The sequence below is a fragment of the Anthonomus grandis genome, chromosome 6, assembly GCF_022605725.1.
Source record: "Anthonomus grandis grandis chromosome 6, icAntGran1.3, whole genome shotgun sequence".
NCBI lineage: Eukaryota > Metazoa > Arthropoda > Insecta > Coleoptera > Curculionidae > Anthonomus > Anthonomus grandis.
The window spans coordinates 22,919,553-22,944,131 of NC_065551.1; the positions used below are offsets into that span (position 1 = coordinate 22,919,553).

A 24,579-nucleotide genomic window follows, 5' to 3' on the forward strand; every position below is an offset into this window, starting at 1 on the left:
CTACTCTCTTAGAACAGTGACGCATGATCTTTATCTTCCCACCCCACGATCAGAGCTAGTTAAAAGCCTTATACTATGTAAGCAAAAAATAATGCATAATCATCTGCTACTTGAAATTAATTTCATATCTTTGCAATTCCTGGAGAGATCAATATAATTATGTAGTGAACCACTTTTATATAAAATAATGTTAAAAGGTTATAAATATTAATTTATTTTAACCGTTTACTTTATTTTCTTATTTTTTTCTTAATTTTTTTTTTATATTTTGTGTCGTGTGTAAGACCATACTTTTATAGTATAATCACGTACAAGTTTTATTTTATTCTACAATAATTTATGTATTTATATTTTATGCTTCATAAATTGTGAGGTCTTATTTGTTTTTTGTATATTTTTTATTATTTTATTAGCTTTTTCTAGAAAGTTTGAAATATTTACCTAACAATAAAGTAGATTAATATTACTGTCAGAATAAACATAATAATTTTAATAATTTATGATCAATAAGAAATCTTCTGAAAAACTGAAAAAATATTTCGATTATGTATTTAAAATTGTATAATCACGTTTATATTAATAATATTGTCAATGTGTAATAGATAAGCACTAAAAACTATAATAGTGATAATTTTAGCAACTCCTAATTAGCTTAAGTATATATTAACGAAAATATTGGGAACTTTGTACATGTAAGAGCGAAAAGCTTCGAATTGCATTAAATTAAAGATTTTATTTATACAAAGTAAACAAACTTATCTAACCGAGATCTACTTAGAGCCGACATCTCTTTAAAAGTTAACAAATTTCTAAATTCAAAACAAATAACTCAAAATCATATCATATTGGGTAGAAGAAGTAGTAGAAGCAAACTTAAGGATCTTAAGGTCAAAATGGACCGAAATGGCCCTATTCTATATAGTAACTGCATCCTACTTATGACCAAGCCTGGATATTTCAAAAAATCAGTTAATTCCTTAGCAGTAATGATTTTCCTAAACAATCCAACTTTTAGATTTATTCTTTACTTTAAACAATTATTTAAAACTAGTGCAGCTACTTTTGATAATTTTTTTATTCCACACTAATAACTCTTTCAAATGAATCCGGTTACTCCACTTCTTTATTGCATATCTAAACTCCAGAAACAAAACTATCCTGTGAGATCGGCAGATTTATATATCAATTTAAAACTCATATAAACTTAACGAAAATTTAATAAAAACAAAAATATTCTCTAACTCGCTTCTTGTTTCTTATGATGTTTCTAACTTATTTTGAAGGATCCTACCAGAAGACTATGAATTATATACCCTATAAATTCAGCCGGAGCCGGAGTGTACAGGATAAAAACGAGCACAGGGGAATCCTTCCCGCTAGGGAAACACACCACAGTTTTCCAAGCGGAGGTGTTTGCTATACTCGAAGTAGCGAACAAATAAGAGGCATTGGAAGGTGACGGGATGATTTGCATCTCCTCCGATAGTCAAGCTGCCCTCAAGACGATTCAGAAACCCAGGGACAGCTCCGCGGTAGTCCAGGAATGCAGAGACGCATTGGAAAGGCTTGCAACACACAAGGAAGTGAGACGGAGGTGGGTCTCAGAACACCAAGGTGTTGAGGGCAATGAGCGGGCCGACGAACGAAGTGGCAAGACAAGGTTCCGTTAACCCCTTCGTAGGCCCCGATCCTTATCTCGGTCTTAGCAAAAAACAAATCTCCCAGGCACTTAATAATTGGGCCTGGGAAAAAACAAGGAAAAAATATGAAAAATTGGAGAAGGACAAAAGGATGTAGACAGGCCAAGGAAATGATACCAGACCATGACGGCTCTAAAGCAAGGCGACTGCTAACAAAGACTCGACAAAGTATCAAAGACTTGGTGGGAATCCTGACCGGGCACAACAGTCTAAACAGGCATCTACACCTTCTTGGTATAAGAGAAAGCCCACTCTGTCCGAATTGCGGTACAGGGGAGGAAACTTCATACCATATAATAGGTATCTGTGATAGGCTAAGTCGCCTAAGAAGGAAAATTTTTGGAGCAACGACACTCTAGCGGGAAGATCTTAAAGATCTGGACTGGAACAACGTGCAAGCCTTTATTAAAAGGACGGGCCGACTCAGTGAAGACCGCACATTGAGAGTGCACATTGAGAGAGGGGTGGGTGATTCTGGAGTTGGCGAATTATTAGACAATGAAACTTTTCTAGACCTTTTAACTAAAAGAATAAATAACATGAAACTCGAATTTGAAACTTCTAGAAAACCAACGACCACAGATAAAATTATACCCTTCTTTTCAATCCATCCAAATAATCAAAAGTTTCTCGTATTCAACTTACTTTTCCATCGTCTCTTTAATATGCGACATTTTTAAATCTAATTTTTCACATTGCTCAGAGCAATGGTTATGCTGAAAATATATTAAATTATCTATATTTTAAACATATTAACAAACATTTAAATAAGCCATATATTTGAGAAAACGCTGTCTATAGAAGCATATCTTATTTTGGAAACTTGTACCATCAAGTTGCCAAATGTATGTCAAGAGACTCTAGTAAGGGACCCCATATCTGTTTTAGCACCTCAAATAATTTGTCTAAATGTCTAGTCAACAGCAAAGGCAAAATTTCTGTCACACACAGACTTGTTATTTAGAGATAAGTTGTTCTCACCCTGACTGTAATGCTACATCGGACAAGCGAAAGGAGAATCGAGACGAGAGTCAAAGAATATAGTAGGCCCTAAAATGTCTAACAAATACCTCTTTTTTTTCGGCGATCATATTATTAAGGCTGGACACAGGTTCGAATGAATAAAGCGAATACGAAAGTAATCCACGTTTGTTAAAGAGGTTTAAAAGAATAGATATCTTGTAAATAAATAAAGCCATTAAATTACCCTAGAACACTTGCCTTAATGAGTAAACAAAATTTGACAACAACCTATTTTTTAATCATTTGTGTCTTAATAATAACTCCAATATTTAATTCAAAACCCGATTGTTTTCTCTCACTCGTTCTAAGTAATAAGTAGAAATCTGCTAATAAAATATTGTTTAATTTATTGTAAATATAATTGTATACCGGATGTCTTGCAATGTACAATTCTAGAATTATTTGCTATTATTTATGTTTGGTGAACGTAAAGGCAATCATTAACTTCCTGTGACATTTTTACAATTTTCCAATTTTAATCTCTACTTCTTGAAATTATCTGTCACAAAAAAATTTTTGTAAATGTTTTTCGAATTATTTGTAATTTATTTTAGAATCTGATGATGCCAAAACACATCACTTCTGACATTAGAATTGGCATTTTATTTGTGTAAAAAAATCCCTACTAAACATTTTAATAATAATTATATATCAATATTTTTTTAATTAAATTTCCTTATTCCAAAATAGGTTTTCTTAAATTTAAGTTGATTTAGAGTAATCATAACGATTCTTTTTTTAGTTGAAATTATCATATTAAATTCGCAACCGAAAATCGCTTACTGAAATTTTGACAATTTTTTTATAGCCTCCAGTCAGTAACCCGTTAAGACAGCTATATTGATTATTTATTAAAATCCAAATAAATAAGAGCTTATTTATTTATCTTAGAATTATAATAATTATTGGTTCATTCACAACCAATTTAAGAACTTAAAAGAATGAAAAAAAATTACGATGATATTACCATGTGTAAAATAATAATATCAGAAATGATAATTATTTTATCCATTTGCTTTTTATTGAATTTTTATCTAAATTAATATTGCATTTTTTTAATCACGATAAATAAGAGGTAACCTCTCGTTGTTTTTAATTAAAAAGCGTTTATTTTTATTTCCATTAATTTTTAGTTTCGAAAATCTAAAGATTTTAATGTTGTACGAAATCGACTACCTTTTATATTCCAAAAAATAAAAATTTGATCATTTCACATTTAATGAATTATAATGCTGGTATTACATAGAGTCGTCGGTTATGCACAGGCCTTAGTACTTAGGAGATTAAATATAATAATATTAACTTAAATGAATCAACGAAATAACCAATCTTTATTTCATTTCGGTACGGAATATCTCTCTTCTATCCGTCTCAAAATCCAAACTAAATTTAATCGAGTCCCTGCTGAGCAGATCTCAGGCTCTTATCTACTATTGAGGATAAAGTTCGTGCTCCGACAATATGGATCAATTACTTTCCAATCTTCCGATTAACTTCAGTCGTGCCCGGCCCTTCCAATACAGCCAACGAATTTTCACCGACCTTTGTCATCATGATCCCTTTTTATTCGGCGACATGTCATAGAATTTTCTATTCTTTCTTACGATGAGCAAGTCGTCTTTTGTTTCTACTAAACTAAATGAAAAAAATTTAGAATTATGAAAATTATTCATCCGGGTATTAGAGTGAAATAAACTAAAAATCATTATTTAGAGAGGCAACGAACAAACGGCAGAGAGAAAAGCAATAATTTAGTGGGATTCTCCAGGCACCAGAGGGGCGGTTTTCCAATAATAAATTTAAAAGGACAGGACATCTTTCAGCAAAACAAAAAACTAACTGTTCGGTTTGAAATTTTGCAAAAAAAAACTTTTTTCTTTGGTTAATATTGAAATGGAAATAATGCACATGCTAAATATTTTAATTTTAGTGCTACGTTCTAAATAAAATTTATAAATAGGCTGCGCTATTTTAATATAAATTTTTTTATATATAATCTATACAAAACCCGCATCGAAAATATAAAATACAAAAGCCGTTATTCCCTATTTTATTCCTTTTTCATATGCAAAAAAAAGCAGCGGGCGGTTTAAATTTATTTACCTTTAAAGGGGCAAAAATCGTTTAAAATTAAATCACGTTTTTTGCCCAAATAATGTCATAATTGTGACTATATATTTTTTTGTGTTAATAAATTTGAATTAGTAGTGTTTTAAAACAATTATTACTGAAAATAAACGGTAATGACAGGCGAACTGTTCCTGTTTCGGTGATTGTTTAAAACGTTTGGTTACCTGCTTTCTTTTTTATATATTTAAATATGATTTTACATTTACTTAAAATTTATTATTTTAAATTATTATATTAATTAAAATATCATTTTATCTTCATAAAATTAAAGGCAAAGAGATAGAATATTTAGACCAAGTTTGATATGATCAATCATTTCAGATAACTCATGTAAAAAATACTCAGTTCATGTGCGGCTACAAAATGGAGTCTGACTCTGAGAGTCAATGGTCGATAACAAAACTCACCAACAAAAACATATAAATTATATATCGACTTTCTAAAACAGAATATCTCAGGTAAGTAGAGACAGATTAGAATCTTTCACTTTAGATAAATATAACTCAGGGTCGGTATTTCGGAATTTTGGCTTCACTCTCATATTGCTGGTGATATTGTTTAATGGGATACTTAGATTAAATAAATAAATATGTCTTTACTTGGTAATCAATTATATAATATTTGCTCAAAAAATCGAAAACTAGCTTTATCTCTTAATAATAATTACAAATGTTTTGAAAAACAAGTAGTAATATAAAAATTGAATCAAAGAATAAAATTAAAGAAAATGAACACAATCTTATTAAATAAACGTATAAATCCATAGAAAAAAAATTGTTTCTTCAAGAATAAAGTTTTATATTTTTTTTATAAAACATTAAAATTAAAAATTAGGTCTAATCCACGTATAAATTTTCACGATGTTAGAAGTTTAACTATGTAAGAGAAGAGCTGTATTAAGGTGTGGGACTGTCAGTATTTTATGTCGTATATGAATCTAACATGAATCGGATTTCTTTAAGAGATATTTTAGTCTTTCTTTTCTATAGAGCCAATACATACATAGGTGATTTACGTTTATAGCTATTAGGCTTTTTAAATTATGGCCGACTGAGTTTAGAAACTTTAAGAGAAAAAAATTAAATATTCATAGAAAAGACTATTATTGTAAGTACAGGGTATTTTGTAATATTACTATTGTAATGTTACTATTGCTATAATTATAGCAGAAATATTTTCTTATTTTTTATTTAATATATTATATATTTTTTTCATGGACACTGAGTCTAGTTTATAATTTTGTTCGTAAATTATAATTTTTTAGTAACGAAATGGGATGCTTTAGTGGTTTAGTAAAGTTATATGGACCGCGCCAATGGGTACCCTATACTTTTGTTTTAGATTTAGTTTTTTATTTATATTTATTATTATTATTACAAATGGAAGAAAATAAAACTTTACATTTTTAGCCACTGCAATCGATAAATATATATAGAGCTACATGATCAGAGTTTCTTTGAGTTCACACAAATCGATGTTATGTATTTTGTATAGGTTGTAGTCTTTACTTAGTTGTTGTATCAGGACAAGAATAGGAAACAATAAAACAGTAATTTACAATATATAACTCTCATAATACTGTGAGTTTTTTTTCGCCCTAAAATTAAAAATATAATGCACCAAGTGCATTCACAATAACCCTTTTGCAAGACAGTATTAATATATCCTTAGAATCTTAAAGAAGAATCAATAGGTAAACCTAGAATCTTGACACTCTTAGCAAAAAAAAAATCTTTTAATTATAAAAAAATAGCTTATTTATAGAATTAATCAATAATAATTTCGTTTTACTAGTAGGGTAAAATCTAAGCCGTTTAGGACATATGTTCACAAAAACTCCAAGAAACACGCTTCTTTCACAACTACTTTGTAGTTTTGTCAATATATCGTTTTTAAGTGGTAATTTTTAAAGAAAATAATTAATTTACTAGTTATTTGGATGTAACCCAACAACACAATAAAAAGAAAATAAATACAATGCACCAGTATTCTCCAGTGGCATAATTAAACAATTTGGGGAAGAAGCTAGGCAGCAGTTCTCCCCCATTATATCCTATTTTTAGCTAACTTAGCATTAGATTTAAATGGCTAAAATGGTATTAGGATTTTCTAATTACATTAATTAATAAAAAACAAATAAGTTACTAAATAAAGTAATACCAATATATAAAGGTGAATTTAAGTTTTTTTGATATATAGTAAGCCATAAGCTTAATTACTAAAGAGATTATATTCAAATTATAATTATTGCCCAATAAACTTTTAAATTTTGAGAAGTTTATAAAAAATCAATAAAAAGGTATATTCTGGAAAACCCCATTATTGAAAACTTACAGTTTTACTTTATCCCTGTACATCCGGTGTCAAATTTTATCAAAAGTAATGGGCTGAATTTTACTAAAATTTATGATGGCGCTGTTTGGTAAATGCATTCAGTCACACTCACTCATTTTGCGAACCATTATTACTGATAAATTCGGCTTAGCTAATTATTGCATCGAGCAGATTCGTTGAATGTATAAATGATATATGTTGTCTGCGAATCTGTCCAACTGCCGACGGTAATTGAGTTGTGTCGCTCCATAGTAACAAATAGGTATGATTAATTATCCTTGTAAAAGGATTTTGTACTATTCGTTGACTGTAAAATGCATGTTTTTCTTTTATGGGATTAATAACTAGTTTTCAAATTTACAAATTTTATTTTTGTTAAAAAAATATATAAATTTATTCAACTCACCTAATATTACAGATGCAAAAACTGGTGATATTCTCGACTCCATTTTGAATTGTTAACGCTTAAATCATCCTAATTTCACGCAGCCCTAAAACAAAAAAAAAGATTAATTATTCACGAATGTAAAAACGTGAAAATTTGTAGCTTTGCTCACGTAACAGAAAACACATATTTAATCCCTACCAATTATTTGTGTTCAGAATGCAAAACTCCCTTTTAATTGTCGTTTAATCACTTCAAACGGTCCTATAATGCCGAATTATTAACTAGCATTACAGACTAATCCCTATAGGAATGATCGCTCGTTTTAAACGCTAAGCTCCTTGATTTATGTCTCCTTCTATTACCATCTAAGATTTCTCTTCTTGTTTTTCATTTTCTTAATTTTACTTTCAGATTCTCTCGTAAATTGAATATTATTATTATTCCCAAAACGTTCTTACGGACTAGAGCTAGTTGAGTCTCGGCTCTAATAATAGAGCAGATTTATATCTTAGAGCCGCCTCAAGACCGTTTAATTTTATTTCTATTCGGGTAGTTTTAAAATGCTGCCCGCGTGCAATATCTAAATTTTGTTAAAAGGCGTTGTTGACTTAAGCAATTTAAGTTGCTTCTAGAATATCCCTATTAGATCGAATAAAGTTATTTTTTACTGAATTACCTGGTTGATTGGATCAAAATAAGGGAGATAACGTAAAGGCTTATATATTATTCTTAATCGTGAATTTTAATCGTTTTACGACTTTATTCTAAAATTATATTTTTGCCTGCATTCAGTTCAGGTAAAAGATATTACTCCCTTCGATCTAGAAATTATATAGAAAGCAATTAAGAAGTACTTTCAAGCTGTCAAGAGACAAGATATAAAGGAGTTCTACGAGTATATAGATTGCTTAGAAATTCTGTTTCTTTGAAATTTTGAACCTAAAGATAATTATAGCTAAGCACAAATTTGCATACGACATAAAATAATATTCATTAGGCAAAAAGTTAAAAAAAATAAAATATTTTTTAGATGTTAAAATAAAATATTTTTTAGATGTCTGGAGGAAGTAAGTTGAATGAATTAATCAACCTACGATTAAAGATTGCCATATCCAGATGTATCTAAGTAACTTAAGTACCTTAAAAGGGATCTTAAATAAAAGATCACAATCTGCATTTTTTGTAAAAATTTTAATATATAAAGATTATATATTTTAATATCAATTAAGCTAAATATTAAATAACTAGTTTTAAAAAATTACGTATAATTGTATTTTTTCTATATGGCATGTTAAAGTTGCTGTATATTTAAAGTTACCAATTTAAAAAAATGTGTACTATATACAACAAGGTTATGCATAAATAATCTATCCTATTTAAATAATTTACGCATTTTCATATTGTGTTTTATATTTTGAATTTTTCCTGTATTTATAAATTTAAATGAACATTTTTTTATGTAAACCTATGTACACTAAATGGATTTTTACTTAAGGCTTCTAAAAAATCCCGATTGTCTTAAAATAATATTTATTCTTTTATTCTACATCAGGAAGTTGAGAAAATTCACTTATTACTATATTATGATTAAATCTTTACAGCACACAGGAAATTAAATATTTTATTAAAATTACTTACTGACTGCTTATGGTGAGGTGTTACCTGAATTAACTCCTTATAAAGTTTAAAGCTTATAAGTACTCTCATTATCCTAAATATACAACGGAGTAAGATAAAGAATTTGTGCATGTATATTAGAAACAAGACTCTATGAGAGGATTGTAATTTCAAAAATAAAATTTAATAGCTTAAAATAAACTTGTATAATACAGAAAATATGACAATTTTCAAAACTGAAATTAAATGGTGATTACATCCGTTTATTTATTACAAAACCAAATTAAATATACAAAATTTTCCTTGCAAAATCCTTATAAAAAAATTAACTTAAACTAAAATATAACTTAAAATCTTAAAAAAAGTGTGAAATAAAAATAGCAAAGTCTATATTTTATTATTTAATTTTAATTTTAAATGTCACACAAAAAAAGCAAAAAACCTACGTATAATCAACTATATTCCTCAGATAGATTCATTATTGTAGCTTAAACCACTGAAATTGCCCAATGTATTTTCCTCTTAATTATGTTATAAATAAAAAACATTAAAATCATAGTATAAATAAATTAAGAGATAAATATGGAAAATGTGAATTACATCCAATTAAGTTATGCCTTATTATAAGATTACATTTTTCGTTAACTGGCCCTGGTAAAAGAAATAAATATTACTTAATACCAGTAAGTTAAAATGATATACCGTCTATTCTAGTCTAGCGCATTAAGATTTTTATGACCGCGCTTCACCACGCATATAAATGGAAATTTCATTACTAGCGGGGTTCCTTAATAAACAATGGAAAACCGTGAAACCCCAACAATGAGAATGTCATGAAAACAATACATGCGTTATCATTTATTCATTTTCTACAAAGGATCGTTTTCGGTTTTATTGTATTCTAGGGCCGGCAAAAAGCTTTAAAAAAAAAGATGATTATTGTTGAGAGAGCGTTGAAAATTCCCCTTTGTTATCTATGCCGCTGTCATATCAAAAAGAAGTACTCCCTTTTTATTTAAATGGTTTAACTTACAAGAACGATTAAACTGTATAAGTCACTTAAATCTCCCTGGTATATAAACCGCAAATTAAACTGCAAATGGAACAGTAGCTGCAAGGGATGTCATCCACACCTTTCTATTACATTATCGCAGAATCAAATTAGTTGTAGCAACACTGGTGCTACTGTTACCCCGAGAATATAGAGCCCTATTAAAGGGTAAAGTTTTGGGTGGTAATTGTGCTCGAATATTAGGAAGCGTATTGTAAAAACAAGTTTGTTTCGTCGATAATTTGATGCATAAAGTAAACTTTCGTTTATAAAGTTGAAACAAACATACAGTAAAAACAAAACTAATTTTAATTTAGTAACTCGTATTTAGTTTGTTGCCCCTATTTCTCTTTATGCTAATAAAACAAACGTACTATTTTCCCCCTCAAGACTGCAGTAAGACAAAGATACCCATAACGACAGTTTTTATGGCAAAAAGTTTCTTCTATAGTACAGTGTCTGGAGCCATAGATACAGCTTTCTATCTCTTATTAGTATGTATTTTGGAAAATGACTAGCCGTTTAGATAAGTACTTATACTTATATCTTTTAACTTTAAAGTTTATAAAAACTGATTTTATATATTTTTTGCAAAAAAAATAATAAAGCCATATTAAATCTAGAGCCAATATAAAAGCTATTTATTTATAGCTTCAATTTAATACCATAGTCCCAAAGGATCAAATTAAACCGGCGTTGACCATTATGTGTTGCTTCTTATATATAGAAAATAAGACAGTTATTTGGTCTGAAATATAATATACTAAGCTTTATATTTTTCGATTGGATGCCATTTTTATAAAAGGGAGATATATATTATATAAACTTTGAGAGGTCAACTAAAATGTTCAGTGGCTTAGATAAAATCTAAAAAACCCTTGTGAAATTACTAAGCTCCATATTTGAATCAAAAAGCATGATGTTTCATAAAGAAATATAAAATATTTTTATTTAAAAATTTCTTATAAAACATATTATTAAAATGAACTACCTATCGGCTAAATTTCGAGATATTTTTAGGAAATCAGGTCCAATTAAGTTATGCGTTTATTGCGGCATAACTTATATGCAAGAAATTATTAGTGTAAGCAATTAGAAAATGTCTACCGTATCATTAAATAAAAAGTTTAAAAAATTCAATAGTTATAATATAGTTACAAAAGTTATAATAGTTATAATAGAAAATTTATTATATATTATCAATTTAAGTGCCTCACTATATTATTCTAAAATGTGTATGCTTTTCAATTAACTTTTACATTATTTAACACCTATGATTGTCCTCTTTTATTTTGTTCTCACGTGTTGTCAGTATTGGTATTTATGTTGTAGTTTTTTATTAATAATAAAACATACAGCGGTACAAAATTATAATATAGCCCTTTGAAAGCGTACAATGCATTATCAAAATGCCACTAATTTAACTAACAAACCAAATTAAAAACGTCCCGAATTCTTTTTGCCTATTAACTTAAAAGCTTTTTGCCGAGAGACCGTCTGTGAGTTACCAACGAATAATTCTCATGATTTTACTTTAATTGCACCCTTGTTTTCTCATTACAACATTTTTAAAGGGTGCTTTAAAACGATGAAAACGTCTCGCGTTCTCTCGAGCGTTATTTCACTCCCATTTAAATACATATTTAAAAAAAGTAGACTGCGCCTTTTTTTTACTTTAAATATTATATAAAAAGTTTAATATGGTTCCAAGTTTTCTTTATTAATTTGCAAGTGCGATATTATTTATTTTACGATGTGACTTACCTTAATTTTGTTTAATATTAAAATAGTCTAAAAAAAGTCTAAACTAGGCAATATTGTTACAATGTTCGGTCTCTAATTTTATTAATAATGGAATAGTTTACCTAATAATATAAGGATTTGTGAGTTTATTTTAACTATTTTGTTTAATTAATGCATTTTAATATATTTTTCTATCAAATCTGGATGCGTTAGTAGTTTGTCTATATCACCGTTAATAATTTCTTACAAAAATATCTAAAGTTCGCATTTAATGTAAATATTTAAAAAAATTGCATTTGATGATGATAAGACTCACTATACTTACAAGTTTAATGGTTTTATATATAAACAGTACTCTAAAACCGTGAGCTTTATGATTTTTATTATATGGATTCATGTTTCTTTGTACGTGTAGTAGTTAAAATACCACAAGTAACTTTTACTACGTTTCTAACTTAAGAAAGGTAATGATAATTTTTTTGAGTAATTAACTTTGAGATTATAGGGTTTTAAAGAATTTTCTCGCAATACAAAGGCTTCATCGCCCATAAATACAAATAATATATGTACTTGATTAGAACCAACTTATTATATCTGATATATGTAGAGATTTATGAATCAGTTTGGGAAAAAAATCGCTATTTTCCAAGCGACCACCATCAGAAACACCACAAAATGAACATATCTCTAAACCTAAATAAGCTAGAGGTTTGAAATTTGTACCATAGACTTATCAAATAAAATTATTAAACACGTATTTAAGCGTTTTTTCTAAAAATATTTTAAGAATTGAAAAATTAGCATTGAAGTTTGAAAAATTTTTCTTTAAAAAATTGAAATCCCTGGAACAAAATGAATATATCGATGAATCCAATAAAGCTAGAGATTTGAAGTTTGGATCATAAATTTGCTAATTAAAATCATTGCATAAATTTTAAAAATTGAGAAATTAGCTTTTGAGACAAAATGAACATATCTGTGAATTTAAAAAAATTAGAGGTTTAAAATTTGTGGTTTTTAAATAAAATTATTAAACACATGTTTTAGCGTTTTTTCAAAAAATATGTTAAAAATCGAAAAACTAGCCTGGAAGTTGGAAAAATCTCTTTAAAAAAAATTGAAATCCCTGGAACAAAATGAAGATATCTCTAAATCCAATAAAGCTACATATTTAAGTTTGAACTGAATAAATTGAAGTTTGAACCATCGATTTTTTAATTAAAATCATTGAACACCCATTTTAGCGTTTTTAATAAATTTTAAAAATTAAAAATTAGCCTTGGAGGTTGAAAAAATTTCTTAACAAAAATTAAATTCCTGGGACAAAATGAACGTATCTCTAAAACTAACAAAGCTAAATTTGTTCCAATGACACCCGGGTGTCCCGAAATTACATCGCAATATTTTACCAGCCGCATCTTTGTCTAAAAATAAGACAAAAAGTCCATATACAGTATGGTTCAAAAGTGCATTTTTAAGTTACAGGGTGTTTTATGAATCATGTTAAAGATGGTTTTTTTGTTAATATATCCAGAATGCCTGGTTGTAATCTTTTGAAATTTTCAACATTTACTATTACTTATTTTACACGACCCTGTATACATTTTGGCAAAAATGGTTGCAATATCAGTTTTTAATAAAACCAATAGTAAATGTTGAAAATTTCAAAAGATTACAACTAGGCGTTCTGGATATATTAACAAAAAACCATCTTTAACATGATTTATAAAATACCCTGTAACTTAAAAACGATGCACTTTTGAACCATACTGTATAAGCACTTTTTGTCTTATTTTTAGACAAAGATGCGGCTGGTAAAATATTGCGATGTAATTTCGGGACACCCTGTATAGTACGTATCAAGTAATATAAACTCGTCATTAGCATTAACAATTACCACTAAAACAATGCTAAAGAATCCGTTATAGTTGTAATATTAGCCGCTGTTTGGTGGTTAAAGAATGCTAATATCCTTGCAACTGGCAGCTCCTAGATATTTGGGGAATTTCCAGTTTTGTTCAAAACTCTTAGCTATTTTTTTCCTTTAAGTTTCTGGTGTTAAAAACTGCTATTAAATTAATAAAAAGAGTCTAAGAATTTATAATTTAATGCTTTTAGAGTTCCTTTTGCAAATACTTTCCGGTGTATAGTGTTTTACAAGTTTCTAAAAATTTTCAGTTTTCATTAAAATAACTACAATTTTTCAGTTTTTCAAAAAAGCATATTATCTCTCTATTTGGTATTGAAATTTGAAAAATTATTCCTTTAAAAAATTGAAATCCCTGGAACAAAATGAATATATCTATGACTCCAATAAAGCTAGGGATTAGAAGTTTGGACCATACATTGTCTAATTAAAATCATTGCACATCTATATGAGTTTTTTAAATAAATTTTAAAAATTGACAAATTAGCCTTTGTTGTTAGAATTTGAAAACATTTCCTTAAGAAAAATTAAAATTTTTGGGACAAAATAAACATTAAAAAAGCTAGTGGTTTAAAATTTGTGTTATTCAAATAAAATTATTAAATATATGTTTTTTTTTTTTCAAAAAATATTTTTAAATTTTAAAAACTCGCCTTGGACGAGTTGGACAAATTTCCTTAAAAAAATTGAAATCCCTGGAACATTATGAAGATATCTCTTAATCCAATAAAGCTAGATTTGAGGTTTGAATCATCGATTCTCTAATTAAAATCATTGGACAAAATTTTGCCGTTTTTTTTTAATAAATCTTAAAAATTGGAAAATTAGCCTTGGAGTTTGAAAAAATTTCTCAACAAAAATGAAATTCCTGTAAAGTTGTAAAGTTGTAATATTAGCCGCTGTTTGGTGGTCAAATAATAGATATTTGGAAAATTTCCAGTTTTGTTCAAAATTCTTAACTATTTTTTTTCTTTCTAAAAATTTAAAGTTTTTAATAAAATAACTACAATTTTTCAGTTTTTCGAAAAAGCATATTTTCTCTCTATTTTATATCTGCGTATAAAAAAAAATCATATTTTTGTAGTGCTCCATATTGCTGTTGTCAAGCAAAATAATAACACTCATTATATTTGTTTAGCCGTTCGCGTTTTAACAATATTTTCACCATTTTTCTAGTTTAAGCCAAATATTTGATTTTCCAACGTTTCAATTACCAGGTTAAAAAAGCCCCTCAGAGACTTCAATTGTCCTTTATGTTTGTGTTACCCAAAACATATATAATATTAAAATAAATTGACAGAAAAAAAAAATTAATTGACATATTTTTATTTTGTGTGCCTCCTTCATGATTCGTTCATATAAATGACGTATTTAAACAAGCAATAATAAACTGTGAAAAAATAAACTAGATATTAAAGGGTTTTTTAAAAAGGTTAATAGGTTTCTCGAGCGATAATTTACTCACATTTAAATATACGAGTATAATGAAACTCATATAATGAAAACGTAAATGAACTGGTATAATGAAAAAATGCCTTTTTTACTTTAAATATTATATAAAAAGTTTTTACACTTTCAGGTTCACTTCATTAATTTTCAAGTTTATTATTATTTATTTTGTAATAATATTTACTTAAATTTTAGGTATTATTAATGCTATTTTAAATAATTTAATTAATCGATAATTTAAAGGGCCACAGGCATTAAATTTATTTTATGTACAATAGCTCTTTTGTCAAAATCATTATTAACGGAAATAAATCAACAGCCGCACCAAATTATGAAATTTAGATGTGGCATGCAGGTTTATTATAGCAAAACAAGGGAATAATGTAACCACGTTACTCGTTCCCTTATTTCATTATAAATCGAATAGTATATTTAATAAAGTAGGGATTTGTTAAACTTTTCTATTTGGTTAATGTGTTTTACAAATTTTGTTTGCCTATATGGCCATTAATAATTCCCTGTCAAAAAACTAGAGTTCTTATTTAGTACAAATATTTTTTTTATTAAACTAACTTTAGTGCCAAAATCATTCAATTTTTTGAAAAAGCGTAGACACTCTATTTTCTCTCTATTTTATATCTGCATTTAAAAAAAAAAACATATTTTTTAAGTATTACATAATGCTATGGTCAAACAAAATAATAACAATCATTATAATATTTGTTTAACCGCTAATGTTTTTAAAATGTTTCGACCCTTTTTCTAGTTTACACCAAATATTTGATTTTCCAACTTTGCAATTACCAAGTTAAAAAACACCCCTCGAGATTTTTCAATCAATTATCTTGTATGTTTATGTTTCCAAAAGCACTTATAAATTATAAAAGTAAATCGACAGGAAAAAAATTGATTGGCCTATTTTTGTTTTGTGTGCCCCAATGTATTTTAAATGATTCTTTTGTATTATTCGCGTGTTTAAGCAAGCAATAATAAACGTAAAAAAAATAAATTAGATATAAAAGAGTTCTTAGTAATCAACACATCTTAGGTTTATTAAGCGATATTTTACTCCCATTTAAATAATAAACTGCGAAATTACTTCAAACATCATATAAAAAGTTTTTTACATTTCCAGGTTCTCTTTATTAATCCTTCAATTTGATAAAATTTATTTTATGATATTATTTACTCAAATTTCAGATATTACTAAAATAGTATATCTCTAATTTAAAGGCCCAGAGGCATTTAGGAAATTTAATTTATCTTTAATAGCTCTTTTGTCAAAATCATTATTAATGAAATTAAATCAACAGCCGCACCAAATTATTAAATTTAGATATGGCTTGCAGGTTTATTTTAGAGAAACAAGGGAATAATGTTACCATGTTATTCGTTCTCTAATTTCAATATTAATGGAACAGTTTATTTATTAACGTAGGGATTTGTTAAATAATTTAACCTTTTCTGTTTGGTTAATGTGTTTAACAAATATTGTTATGAAGTCTGTGTGTGTTAATTATTTTGCTTATATGACCATTAATAATTCCTTTTCAAAAAATTCTAATTTAATGCAAAAATTTTCTTATTAAACTAACTCTAGTGCCAGCATCAACAAAAGCATACACCTCCTATTTTCTCTATATCTTCTATCTGCATCTAAAAAAATCGTATTTTTTTAGTGGTACATAAAGCTGTTGTCAGAGAAATTAATAACAATTATTATAATATTGGTTTAAGCGCTCGCGTTTTAACAATATTTCCACCATTTTTCTAGTTTACACCAAATATTTGGTTTTCCAACTTTTCCATTACCAGGTTAAAAAAGTACCCCCGCAGACTTTCCAATTAATTATCCTGTATGTTTATTTTTCCAAAAACACATTATGAATTATGAAAGTAAATCGACAGTAAAAAAAAATAATTGACGTATTTTTGTTTTGTGGGCCCCAATGTATTTTAAATGCTTTCAAATGTTCGTCCATATAAACGATGTGTTTAAACAAGCAATAATAAACGTAAATAAAAAAAACATGAGGTATTAAATGGAAGTTTCGTGTGAAATAATGTGGATAAATTCATTACCTTAACGACTGCTTGCTGAACAAAATAATGAATAAAAATTAGATCAGTAAATATTTATGTCTATTAACTAAGTTTAAATATTTAATTTAAATAAATAGTTCAAATATTAGCTATTTCATGTTATTAGTTATTTAAAAAAACTGAAACTTTGTAATCGTACTCTACTACTATATATATCATTTGAAAATTGTATTTTTATTATATAAAATATTATAATTTATAACTATTGTTAACGTTTTCCTAGAATGAAATAAACATGTAGAATAAAAAAATAAAAAAAAAGCTTTTTTTGCATGGGATTTGTTAAAATAACTTTTCCCTTAATTTATTGCCAAATATTTATTCGAAATGATCTAAGGTAAAAACGATAGAAAAATAGATACATTTTTCTATCGTTTTTATATATTTACATAAATCGGATACCCGAGTTTCGTACTTTTTTTAAAACTATATCACGGCACCAAGACTATTTATAGTATTAAACCATTTACTAAAATTCAATAATATAAATATAGTAGAATTATTGCTATAGTCAACAACTTGAAATGTATCATGAGCTTAAAATCATAAAAAGCCTTTAGATATTCCTTTTAGTACTTAATATGAAGAAGCACGTTTCCAAATTTTTAGATATGGTGTCGATAATACTTAGTACTTACAGAATATAGTTAATTTTAATAATATACATAAGCTATTAGAGCCAGGGGATGTATTTGTCATTTTTACATATAAAACACTTTGCTGAGGCAAAATTTATTCTAAAATATAATAGTGAATATTATTTAAAAAGTATATATATTTTTGTTTAATCTTAATAAAGAAAAAAAAAATTATATTTAACATTACTCATTTTTTAAATTTTTTGACCCTTTCCATAGTGTTTGCTGCTTTCATTCCCTAAAATTAAATTAAAATAACTTTTTGTAAGTGATTATAAGGTTAATACTATTTCTTAAATATTTATTAAAAAAATAAGAAAATATTGTTTTTTTCAAAACTAGTTTTACAAAGCAGTTATAAGTGTAATTGGAAATACAATAAATAAAAAAAGAGAATTAAAATACATGTTTAATTTGGGAAAGCAATTGCTTAAGACTTGTTAAGAGGATCCAAGTCCTGATTTTATACTTAATTTTAAAATAGGATTTTTTTCTAAATTTAAGAGGTCTAATATTGTTAATAATTTTTTGTCTAATATTTTGCGTTAACGACGTGTTCAATTTTGAACCCTCCTTTCTTTTCAAGCTATCGGTGTGGCCTAGTGGTCAACGCAGCAAACGGCAACAATCTTGCTGCAAGGTTGTAGGTTCAAATCCCGATAGTTCCTTTTTACTTTTTTATTATTTTCTTGTATTCAAGTTCTATGTTATTGTTTTTTATATATTTGTGACGTCAGTTTTTTAAACTTATATTTTACCGTTCAGTGTGTGTATATATTTGACCCAGTCGGGCGTGTTTTTAACCTTCTTGAGGTATACTTTTTTGTTTTACTTTAAGGTCTTTTTGTAATATTATTTGGTTTTATTTACATTATGTTTGGGTCTGATGATGCTCTTAGGAGCGAAACACGTGTCACCACTCTAACAAATTAAATAATTTTTTTGAGAGACTTTGTATTGTTCTCCTTTGATTTATTTAGATCAGGGTCTCTTTGAGAATATGGACGACTTCTTTCAAATTGTTAATTTCTGTTGCTATATAAACCAAAGATCTTTTAATAAATGAAAAGTTTATGTTGGAAAAGTAATAAACATTTTAATATCCTATTACTATAATTAGTTTAAGTCAATTTTGACTAATTTTATTACTGCATAAAAATCTTACTTCTTAATTTACTAAGGTATGTTGAATTTTAAAAACTCCTGCTCCTTTAAACAGACCAATTGATGTATATACTTTATTTTTAAATAGACAAATCTTCATCAAAATTAAAAAAAACTTTCTCATATACCATAACCAAAACAGATTTCACCGAACAATGACAAGATTGAAAAATGGACGAAGCGTTGCAAGAATGGACTACCCATTCTTACAGTGGAGTTAATAGATCAATGGGTAACTAAAGATACTTCAATCATCCCCCACTAAATTTATTTAAAATATTAATTCTACAATGTTTCAGATATATCATGTATCTTAATTCGTTTTAACCTTGTCTGAGGCACTAGATCTCTAAGAAGTATCGACGGAACCCCTTAATTTGTTAATTATAAAGAGAGATATTTATTGTCTTTTTTATTACATATTTTTTTTAAATAACAAAGAGGGTTTAATTGGGCTTTATAAATTAATTTTATTTAATTTGATGCTTTTAAAGTTTCTGTCTGGATTTATCCCTATACCTTATCAAGAAGAAATTTTGATTTACTTATATAATTTGCACAACTACATATGAAAAACAGTCTTATAGTTTTCTTTATTTAATCTTGGGTTAGTAAAAAGGCATTAAATTGAAAATTGAAAACTTTTTTACTTTTATTAGATCATATTTTCTAATATTAATGTCTAGATAACTTAAAAATTGTTTTTATATAGTTTTTGTATAAAAAAAAATTATCTGTCTCCTAATCAGTTATTTTCCTCAATTTTTTTTTATCAAATCCCTTAGATAAATATTTTTAATTAAAGATTTTTTTTATTCTTTTCACCTGCAATCTGATTGAAAGTTTTGACAGTGCTTGAAAAAAATAAAGCCAAAAAATAGGATAATATCGCAGCACGCTATTATAACTTTATCTAAAAATCTTTAAAAATTCAATTTTTCAACATCATAATTTCATATTTTTCCTTTTCAATTTGCTCTAAAAATAATATCTCTCTTATATGAAACTAAAAAGAAACTCACAGTCTCCAATTCGAAAACCATCTGAATACATCCGAGAACTCCCCAGACAATTTACTACTTCTTATATTCGACAAAAGAGTGTTACTGTAATTGATTCTTGAGTGAACTCTTATAACAGCGTTCGCATTTTACTACAAATGAAAAAGTTTTAAATTCAAAAAGTTTAGAAGGGAAAAGCTGATTTGTTACTTTGTGAAGTCGATTACTTTAGAATTAGTTTCCGAAATTTGATCGATAAAATTTCTTGGCAAACAAATTGGTTTGGCTCGATGATTTAACTTCTTAAGCTAATAAAAGTATGGATTAAACAAGCACATTCAGCTCAAATGAAAAACTTCATTTTAGTTACTTATATAGATAGTTCAATTAGGATGGTCAATTAGAAACTTTTAAAATATGTAATAGGAATTTTTTCACAGCCAAACAGATTCACATTAATAATTCTTCTATAAAGATAGTTAGTTGCTCTAGATAAAGCTTTTAAATTACATAAGCTCCATAGTCTAATCATAAAAGCAGAATAATGAAAAAATTTACCTTTAAGTTTAAATGCAGCAAATCTACTCTAGGTCTCTAAGCAAATTTTCATTTAAATACCTAGTCTGGCATAAAAATCATACTCCGTTGCGACTTATTACGGAAATGTGAAATTTATTAAAGCTAGGAATATTTTGATGAGAATTAAAAAAATCACTTAAAATTTTATAGTACCACCTATATACATTTACTCAATACCAAAATAACAACATAACTTACAAAATGCACATTACAGTCTCCAAATAATAACATAATATTATAATAAATTCATCTCTGCATGTCTGAATATGTCGTAATTTCGCCTGTAATAGGTTCGTGAATCCCATAAAAACAAATTGGTGAGCGGTCTAAATGACACACTTGGGTTTTAAAAATGACGAAATTTATTTCTGGTCGCATGAAAATATTTCGTTATCGAAGCAATTGTTAAAATATATAATAAAAAATGTAAATAGTTTCACTTGAAATGCATAACTTTCGGGGATAATCTTTGCCAGGTACGTAATTCGTAGATATAATTTCAGGTCCGAAGGGCAATTTCGAAAAGCAACTTGTAACAGGGTTCGAGACAAATTGCCTCGTGTAAACTTTGTCTTTTATTAATATTCCGTAGTTGGCGGAATACCGTACCCAAAACTAATCCTGTTAGGGGCATCTGTGGTGGGAACTTCTCAATTTGTCACGGATATAACTTAACTTTATAGAGGAAGTTAATTTGTTTTGGTTTCCTATGTTACTTGTATGTTATGAGCCATTGAAAAAGATTAAATTTTAGAAATAATTGTTTTTCAGTATAAAAAGATATTAGTAAGTAAAAATTAAATTTTTTTATGTAATATTTTTACTCTAGATGTATAAATTTCTTACTTTAAATTATTATTATATTTGTAATTTAACTTTTATTAACTTTTCAGCACTAGTAAATAAACCAACTTATTTAGAATTATTTTCTAATATCCATGTTATCAATTGCCATTTTGATCTTTTTTTTTCTAATTCGTTAAGACTTTTGAATCACGATTCAGGTAAATATGTATAAAATTGTAGTCAAAAAGAGATAAATAATGTTTTATGATTGCATCTTTATATTTGAACCTTAAAATCCCTATGTATTACCTGTATCACCATAAAATAAAATTTTGTGGTTTTTTACTGTTAATTTCCAATGGAAAAATATTTATTAAATTTATATTTATTTAAGTTTAATAATAATAATTGTAAAATTTAATTATATCAAGGCAAATTATAAATAAACATATTTTATTTCTTATTAGAGTCGATGCTTTAAATCTAAATCAAACAAAGTCAATAACAAATAAAATATTTTTTCCAATTTGTTATGAATTTTCATAAATCGGTGTTGAGATAAATAAATAATTTATAGGCTTTTATTCATTAAAAATGCTGTTGTGATTAAGATTTTCTCATATTTTTGCCCACGAGGAAAACATTTTTTTCAAGTTAGTTATGTAATAATTCAAATACTTTGTAAGTAAATTTGTTATTCTATTGCCTATAAAAAAAACCAATCAAATAGATTATCATCATTTGGGTAATTAATAGTTTCAAGTTATTCCATAACCCTAGTGCAATGGACATGATATATATCATATAATAACAGAATAATAATAAAATGTAGGTACTACGTAGCAATCCTGGCAATGGCAATCATTAGCGTTCTCTGTCCTTTTTCGCCCGCTTTTCTAAAGAGACTAGTCGTAGTCTTACCATACCACTGACGCAAATTCTTAATCACGATATTCTATGACCCCCGGATCCTCTTCCTTCTTTGATTTTACCTTCTATTATTCGTTTCAAAATTTCGTATTTTTTGGTTCTGAGAATATATCCAAATGATTCTAACTTTCGTTCTTAAACGTGAGCATGCCTTTAAGGTCCTTTGACATTTTCACAATCATATTCACAATTGCACTTTGTCCATCCTCGATATCTTCAACATCCATCATGTCCACATTTCGGTTCGGTCTTTTTATACGTAGCATCCGAGTACACTTCTCAATTCCATAATAGAAAATACTGAAGCCATAACAACATAATACTTGAGCTTATGCGAATAGCAAATTACTTCGAAAACACAACTCGGATTTTATTTTTACAAATAATGCTCTGGTTTATTCAATTCGGGCATGGACCTCCTGCATAGCATCCCAGCTTTTTAATTATCCAAAATATGTGTATGTTCGCGTTAGTTTGCATGGTTCTTTTTCTGTAAAGTATGTCCCCCAACCTTACCATATTCCATATTCTGTACTATGGTTCAAGCAATATCTGAAGACTTATTAACGAGTTCCAAGACTAGAGATCTTTCTTTAGAACCTGACTTGCAATACGATTCTTCTGGAAAATCGAAATATTTTGTAGTTAAAGAGATGTATCTGCCCCCTATACAACTTCTTCGATAAAATCTTATACATTTGGTGGTCCCAGATGTTTTTCGCGTAAGAAAAATAATTTCGCAAGAAAAACCTTACCCAGAAATTATCGTTGGGGCAATTTAAGAAGAGGTCAGTTTTACATCAGTAATACCTATAGTAATTGAATCGGTGAGTTCGAAAACCATACATGTCCAAAATCAATCAATCAATAAAAACCTTTTAAAGCTAAAACTACTTAGCATAGACTATCGGCATGCATAGAAAAGTTGTACATCTCATGGTTGGCATGTGTTTTTAAGGGTAGTTTTTCAGAAAACAAAAAAGAACTACCAATGACAGATCAAAAGAGGGGACGGACTTGTACGGTTTTTGAACTCAATTCTGTATATAAAAAGATATAGGTAAACATTTATTGATTTTTTATATATTTATTCAATACAGAGGAAAAATACAACTTGAAAACTAATATCTCAAGCATTTTAATCATCATTTTCAGCGTTTGTAGTTTACCATGAAGTGAAGTCGTAATAAAATTCCAATGCTTCACCTTGGGTATAAGTGATTACCTCCTTGATGTCCAGAATTTTTTTTTCAATAATCAGAACAGGTTCTTTATATGCCTTATTATTGGGCAGATGTAGGCTGTTCTTATGTTTTTTAAGCAATTTAAGAGTTTGGGAGTGTAAACCATCTATATATTCCCACGTTTTAACATATCCTGGTTTTGAACTTTCATACAGAAACTGCCTATAATTTGACACAGCACGTTTCCTTCTTAGCACCGGTACCTCGAGTACTACATGTTTTTTTATAGTAATCAGGCCACCAGTTCTTAAAATTAGTAATATCAGTGTATCGGATCTGCTTCATAGTAAATGGCTGCTTGTTCCTGGCGGTCAATATTAAGTCCTCATATTCTTCTGGAGTGTAAATTCGATCATGTTTTTTAAAATTCCGTTTTGCACTGCCAAAATCCCGGTCACACGGCAAAAACGAATGATCTCTTACTGGAAAATAATGATAAATTTTGTTAAATCTCTTGGTTGCCTGTAATGCTAAGAGGAAATGAACCATTGTTTGGTTTCCGTTCTACCCTGCACATCCATCGGAAAATAAATGCAGTTCAGTGATTTCAGGGGGTATATGTTTCATTATGTATTCATTAAGAAATGTACACACTTCATTAGGTCCCTTTTGACCTTAACCTTCATGGTAAGTATAAAAATGGCCAGTTGTATCCTTAAGGTTGTGTATTTGGAATGCGAATACCCAGAGCTGCCTAAAATAAAATATTTCCTGGACCGGAATATGCGGGAGTGGCATGTTTTGTATATAATCAAAGGCTAGTCCCATCACT

The 24,579-nt window shown here is 27.9% G+C and overlaps 1 protein-coding gene across 5 annotated transcripts in view; it reads right to left on the reverse strand.

Moving 5' to 3' along the window:
- Positions 1 to 24,579, reverse strand: part of LOC126737935 (uncharacterized) — a 220,242-nt gene that overhangs the window by 57,285 nt on the left and 138,378 nt on the right. For all 5 annotated transcript variants that reach the window (XM_050443042.1, XM_050443044.1, XM_050443040.1 and 2 more), the window contains one exon: positions 7,594 to 7,678. In XM_050443042.1, the coding sequence (XP_050298999.1) occupies positions 7,594 to 7,636 (43 nt within the window). In that variant the 5' untranslated portion in view covers positions 7,637 to 7,678. The remainder of the gene's footprint in view (positions 1 to 7,593; positions 7,679 to 24,579) is intronic.